The sequence below is a fragment of the Prionailurus bengalensis genome, chromosome B1, assembly GCF_016509475.1.
Source record: "Prionailurus bengalensis isolate Pbe53 chromosome B1, Fcat_Pben_1.1_paternal_pri, whole genome shotgun sequence".
NCBI classification, from domain to species: Eukaryota; Metazoa; Chordata; class Mammalia; order Carnivora; family Felidae; genus Prionailurus; species Prionailurus bengalensis.
This window is the reverse complement of record NC_057344.1, coordinates 120,332,624-120,339,315: the sequence shown is the minus strand read 5'-3', so window position 1 is coordinate 120,339,315 and position 6,692 is coordinate 120,332,624. Positions and strand designations below refer to the sequence as shown.

At 38.2% G+C, this 6,692-nt stretch overlaps 1 protein-coding gene across 1 annotated transcript; it reads right to left on the bottom strand.

Annotated features, from left to right (window-relative positions):
- Positions 1–1,734: 1,734 nt before the first annotated feature.
- Positions 1,735–2,076, bottom strand: LOC122468127 (thymosin beta-10-like). Its single transcript, XM_043554563.1, has one exon. The coding sequence runs from the start codon at positions 2,020–2,022 to the stop codon at positions 1,870–1,872; it is 153 nt and encodes a 50-aa protein (XP_043410498.1). The 5' UTR covers positions 2,023–2,076; the 3' UTR covers positions 1,735–1,869.
- Positions 2,077–6,692: the final 4,616 nt, after the last annotated feature.

The following is a 6,692-nucleotide window of genomic DNA, read 5'->3' as shown; positions in this document are numbered from 1 at the left end:
CATGCATGGGCTGTTAGTGAGCCCATGCAGGGCTCATCCTCATGAACTGCAAGATCATGACCTGAGCTGAAACCAAGATTTGGACGTGCAACCACCTGAGCCACCCAGGTGCCACAGTTTTATATATAAATTTTACATTATTCTTTTTAAAGAACAATTTCTGACATCTGCATTCATTTTCTATAACCAAACATGCAATAAATTATTTCAAAGTAGTATAATGGCTAATTTTATGCGTTAAGTTGACTAGATCATAAGGTGTTCACATACAAAGTGTTTGATGAACATTACTGTGGGTGGGTCTGAAATGATGTTTTTGGATGAAATTAACATTTGATTCAGTAGAATGAGTAAGGTAGGGTGTCCTCACCAATGCAGTGAGCCTCATCCAACCCACTGAAGACCTAAATAGAAGATAAAGATTGTTGAAGGGAGAATTCATTCTCTTTGCCAGGCTGTCTTCACGTTGGGATATCAGTCCTCTTTTGCCTTAGGACTTGGACTTGGACTAGAATTTAGAGCATCAGCTCTCCTATTTCTCAGGTCTTTAGACTCAGACTGAAACTCTGCCATGGCTTTCCCGGATCTCCAGCTTACTGATTCTTAGCCTTCATAATTGCATAAGCCAATTTCTCATTATATATGTGTGTGTATATATACATGTGTATATATAATTCCAATTAGTTTTGTTTCTCTGGAAAACCCTAATATACCTACTTTTATGTTTGAATTCTTTCAGTGTATGCTATAAGTCCATTTATATATATTTTATATAAATGTATATAAACACTTAGATGTATTTTTTTATTAACTTACAGTCATCTAAAATATGTCCTCAAGTAATTTTTTAAATAAAAAAGCATGTGGATAGTGTGTGTTCTGTGCCACTATATACATTTTTAAGTGTCTTCATGTTGCCTTTGCAGATAAACAGAAACTTGAGTCAATATAGAATTCTTGGGGAACAATTTTATCCTTTTAAAATTCTGTAGAAAAGATTGCCTTGTAAACTGATATCTACTACTCTGAAAGAAAATTCTCAAGTCTTCTGACTTTTATTTCATAGGTAACATGTTTTATTTCAAAATAATTATACTTAAAATTTTTTAAGTTCTTTTGCTTTACCCTTAAAATGGAAATTTTTGCTGAGATATGCTTCTCTTTCCATTAATTTTCTTTGTAACGTGGTCTCTCTTTTTTTTAAGTTTTATTTATTTATTTATTTATGTATTTATTTTGAGAGAGAGCACAGGGGTGTGGGGGGCGGGGTGGCAGAGAGAGAGGGAGATACAGAATCCCAAGCAGAGACTGTGCTGTGGGCACAGAGCCAGACACGGGGCTCAATCCCACAAACCATGAGATCATCACCTGAACAGAAATCAAGAGTGGGATGCTTAACTGACTGAGCCACCCAGGTGCCCCTGTAACATGGTAAGTCTTTTAAACCAACATAGTGTTAGGGGTTCTGCTCAGAAAAAGCAATGCTTGGCGGATTGATCGGTTGGTTTTTTTCCTATTTTTAATCTTTGATTTTTACTTCTGATTTCCTACTCTTAAAATCTGTAATTTTTTTCTTTCCTTTTCTTTCTCTTTTTTTTTTTTTTTTTTTTTTTTTTGCCACGAGGTGCGTTTTAATTTCATGAATCATACAAATAATTTGCTATGATATCCCAGGGCCAACTGGAGAATTTGGCAGTCCGATTGGGGCGGGGGGAAGGGTGGACTCAGAGACCCGCAGGCCTGTGGCATCGGCACAGAGGGCCCGGGTTCACAGTGCAGCTTGTCGCTCGTGTCCATCTTGCAGGTGGCTCTTCTTCCTCCACGACGAGGGTGTCTCAAAATGACAAGGGTGGGGAATCCTTTAGGTTCTTAGGAAATTTCGCTCCGCTTCTCCTGCTCAATGGTCCCTTTGGTCGGCAGGGTGTTCTTCTCCTGCGTCTCCGTTTTCTTCAGCTTGGTCTTATCCAAGCTGGCGATTTCCCCCATGTCTGGCTTGTCTGCCCTTTTCTTAAAGGGATCCATGGAGTTCCGCCTCGAGCCCGGGGACTGGTGCTCCCACTCCCGTTGCTGCAGCAAGAGACCTCTTTCTTTTCTTTTTTAAAAGAAAAGCAGACTGCCACACACAGCATGCCATTCAGATATGTCTGGAGTCTTGGAAGCTTCACTATTCTACATTGTCCTACAAATGGACCCTGAGCGCTTGTTTAGACGTTCTAACAGGGGAACGCAGCTACTTGTATGCCCTTGACCGAAGAAAGGTCCTCCTCTGTCAGGGAAGGTCGTCCCCTTAGACCAAGTGTGTAGCTTCTGAAGAGATGCACATGGAGTGGTGAGAGAGGATGGGGACACCTGCCTAGCCAGCCAGATCAGCTGAATTAACCCTGGAGATCAATGGGGTGATAGATGTCACAGCCAGATCACCCTCACATCCTGAAAACCTATAATTTTTAATATGGATCATTGTTCTGTATTCCTGTATACCTACCTTCTTTTCTCCCATATATTTTTTTTCTGTCTTCACATTCTAGAAAATTTTTTTTCAAGCCATTCTGCCATGTCATTGATTACATTCCCTGCTAAATCAAGTCTGCTTTTACGGACTACACTGTTGATTTTTAGTTCTATTGGATTTCTCATTTTCTTGACAATTTCCTCATCTCAGGCAGCTGATTTTATGTTTATCACATTTTTCCAGCACATTTCACACCACTATCTCTTTAGGCTAATTTTTATTCTCTTCTTCACTTTTATGTTGAAACTTCATAAAGACTATCTTTCCTGGCATTTGAATGATTTTACCAAAAGTTTTCCAAAACATTCTCCTAGTTCTAGTAGTAAAGCATTTCAACATATGCAACCCTCCTGATATTTCCATATCAGGAAAAACAATGGCTTCTCCTTGTCTTTACTTTTCTTTTAAAAGCACATATTAATTTTTTCCCCTTTTTAATTCTACTGAACAAGGAAAATTTTTATCCAGTCCTTATAAATGCCAACAGCCAGAGTCTTACTTGACCATGATCTTACCTCAGTCTCTTCTTTGGAATTAACAGAATTCCCTTCTTGGTTATTTCTGGGAGGCAACTTGATATGCAAATATACTGGTTTTATCTTCTTATAGACCTGAGTTGGAGGTCTTCTGAGACCCAGACTGCCAATTTCTTTGACCTTCTCATCCCACAGAATACACAAAAGCCACAACCCAATGTTCTCCCAATCTCTTCCCTAAACAAGTTCATTTTCTTTCAGGGCTATATTTCTTTGTACACGATAAGCCACTATTGTTTTCACTACCTCACTGCCTAACACAATTACAAAACTCCATATATCCTGTCTTGTTGCTTGTAAATGGTTATATAAAGATTGCATTTCTATAAAGATGGGTACCAATGAACCAGGAAGGAGACTGGGATCAGAATAAGAATCATCCTCTGAATGCCTCAAAAATAATGTCTGGGTTATAGAAGGCCAGTTTTCCTCACTTTTTATCCATTGTTACAAAACCTTTTTTTTTTCTTTTTTTTTGAGAAGGGAGCAGGTAATAGGTTTCTCCACTTACTTTCAAGGAAATAAATTTATTCCATTTCAGAAAGAAAAAATAATAAAGAACAAACAAAATAGAGGCACCCACATTGGCCTTGAATGATGAGCATGACTGTCAGTAGTGATTGTTCTTCTTTTTTTTTTAAGTTTATTTATTTATTTTGAGAGACACAGAGATAGCACAAGTGGAGGAGGGGCAAAGAGAAGGTAAGAAAGAATCCCAAGCAGGCTCCACATTGCCAGAGCATAACCCAATGTTAGGCTCAAACCTACAAAGCTGTGACAGAGATCATGACCTGAGCTGAAACCAAGAGTCGCATGCTTAATCCACTGAGCCACGCAGGTGCCCCAGTTGTGATTATTCTTTCAATACTCTTTTAAAAAAGCTGCAGGCTTAGTTTTCATTGTTATGAGTTTTCATCCTTTACTGTGTCTTCTAACAATGAAGAAGTTCAGACAGTGAGAAATTCAGAGAATTACTGAAACAGTACCTGCTAGCCAGATGCCATTTAAAAAAATTTTTTTTTAACATTCACTTATTATTGAGAGACAGAGAGACACAGAGCATGAGCATGGGAAGGGCAAAGAGAGAGGGAGACACAGAATCCAAAGCAAGCTCCAGGCTCCAAGCTGTCAGCACAGAGCCCATCGCGGGGCTCAAACTCACAAACCGTGAGATCATGACCTGAGCTGAAGTTGGATGCTTAACTGACTGAGCCACCCAGGCACTCCAACAGATGCCATTTAAATTTAAAACTCCAGGGGTGGCCTGGGTGGCTCAGTTAAACATCTGACTTTGGTTTAGGTCATGATCTCATGGTTCTTGAGTTCATGGCCTCATGGGTTCGAGCCCCACATCGAGCTCTGTGCTGACTGCTCAGAGCCTGGACCCTGCTTCAGATTCTGTGTCTCCCACTCTCTCTCTCTACCCCTCCCCAGCTCTCTCTCTCTCTCTCTCTCTCTCTTAGAAATAAACATTAAAAAAAAACTCAAAAAAATTAAAACTCCTGTTCAATATTTAAGGCAAACTGAAAAATTAATTTATTTTATTTCTTTTTCTTCTTTCTTTTTCTTCTTGTAGAGCAATGATAATAGCCACCACTTGCTGGATGTTTATTATCAGCAATGCACCGTGGTAGAGTCTTTATGTAAAACTGTCTACTTGTCATGACACTAAAAGGTAATTGCTACTAATCTCACTTTTCATAAAGAAATTAAAGTTCAATGAGTTTGAGTACATTGTCCAAATGACATGGCGAATAAATTGTAACACAAAGGTCCACAATCAGATGGCTTTGACTCCAAGCTCGATACTCTTGGCTTCCATGGTGATGTGCCACCTAACAAAGGATCCTGTAGTTATATGAACACAACCACCACCACTGCCCCTGCAACTGGACTTTCTTTGCATGTAAACTTTAGTATAATGAGCATTTTCATAGTAGGCCCACACAAACTGCCAATGAATCTCATAGTAATATATACATAGTAATATATACATAGCAAAATGCAAAAGCAATTGATAGTACAACTAATTAAAGTAAATCAACACAAAATTTTTGATCCATCATTAATGGTTGCGTAAGGATCTGAGCCTGTGATGTTGGTGCTGATGGTAGAGATAGTATTTTTTCAATGCATCACGTTAAATGAGTTATTTCCTGTATTCAACTTCCTTCCTTCACCAGGATTTAAGCTTGTTGATAAAAAGATGTGAACCATTTGAGGGAGTACAGTTTACTATCCACATCTTTTCGGTTAAAACCCAAATTTAGAGTTAGAATGATTGAGTCCTATCTATGAAACTATAAAATAGATTATTTGTGAAATAACAGACTTCAAAAGAGCAGCTGTTTAACTCTTTACCACTTCTTTGTTGTTAGTTTTTAAAAATCTAAACTCTAAACAACTTCCACAATGTGTTGTAAGAGTTTGAATTCCAATCTTAAGTATTTCATTAGTGCTTTATAAGAGGGAGGCTAGAAATAAATATTCCATGCAAAATGAGAATAAGCATATGTTATTCTGAATCCATTCCATATAGTGTGGTAGGTCTTTAGAGAGAGATAGAAGGGATCTTAACTGGTTAAAGCCTCTCATTTCACCCATGACAAAACTATAACCCAAAAGGGTCCAAGAGATTTATCACGAATAAAATAGAGATATCACTACAGACTCTGACGATATTGCAAGGTAATAAGGAAACGACTCTACATACATAAATTTGACAACTTAGGTGAAATAGATCAATTCCTTGAAAAATGCAGATTATCACAACTCACCCAGTATAAAATAGTTTGAATAGCCCTATACCTATTAACAAAATTGAATTCATCATTTTGAAACTTCCAAAAAAGGAAATCTCAAAGCCCAGAGAATTTCTCTGGAGAATTCTACCAAATTTTCTACCAAAAATTGAAAGAGAATTCTACATATTTTTTTTTTACCAAACAGAAGAGAAAGAAAGATTTCTCAATCTATTTTATGAAGTTAATATTACCCTGATACCAAAACCAGACAAAAACAATACCAAAAAAAAAAACCTATAGATGAATATTTTTCATGAATATAAATGTGAAAATTTTAGCAAGTAGACTCAGTTATATCTAAAAAGACTTATATACCATTACAAAGTGGGATTTATTTCTGGGATCTAAGTCTGCTTCAATATTTAAAAATCAATCAATATAATTCACATATAAAAACTAAAAAGGAGCGGTGCCTGGGTGGCTCGGTTGACTAAACATCCAATTGCAGTTCATGGGTTCGAGCCTTGCGTCAAACTCTATGCTGACAGCTCAGAACCTGGAGCCTGCTTTGGATTCTCTGTCTCCCTCTCTCTCAGCTCCTCCCCTCCTCATGCTCTGTCTCTCTCTTTCAAAAATGAATAAACATTAGAAAAAGTTTTTTAAAAACAACTAAAGAGGGGTGCCTGGGTGGCTGGGTCAGACAAGCATCTGACTCTTGATTTCAGCTCAGGTCATGATCTCACAGTTGTGAGATTGAGCCCCACATCTGGCTTCATGACAGATGTGGAGTCTGCTTAAGATTCTCTCTCTCTCTCTCTCTCTCTCTCTCTGTCTCTCTCTGTCTCTCTCTCTCTGTCTCTCTCTCTCTGTCTCTCCCCCCCTCTCCCTCTGTTTTTCCCC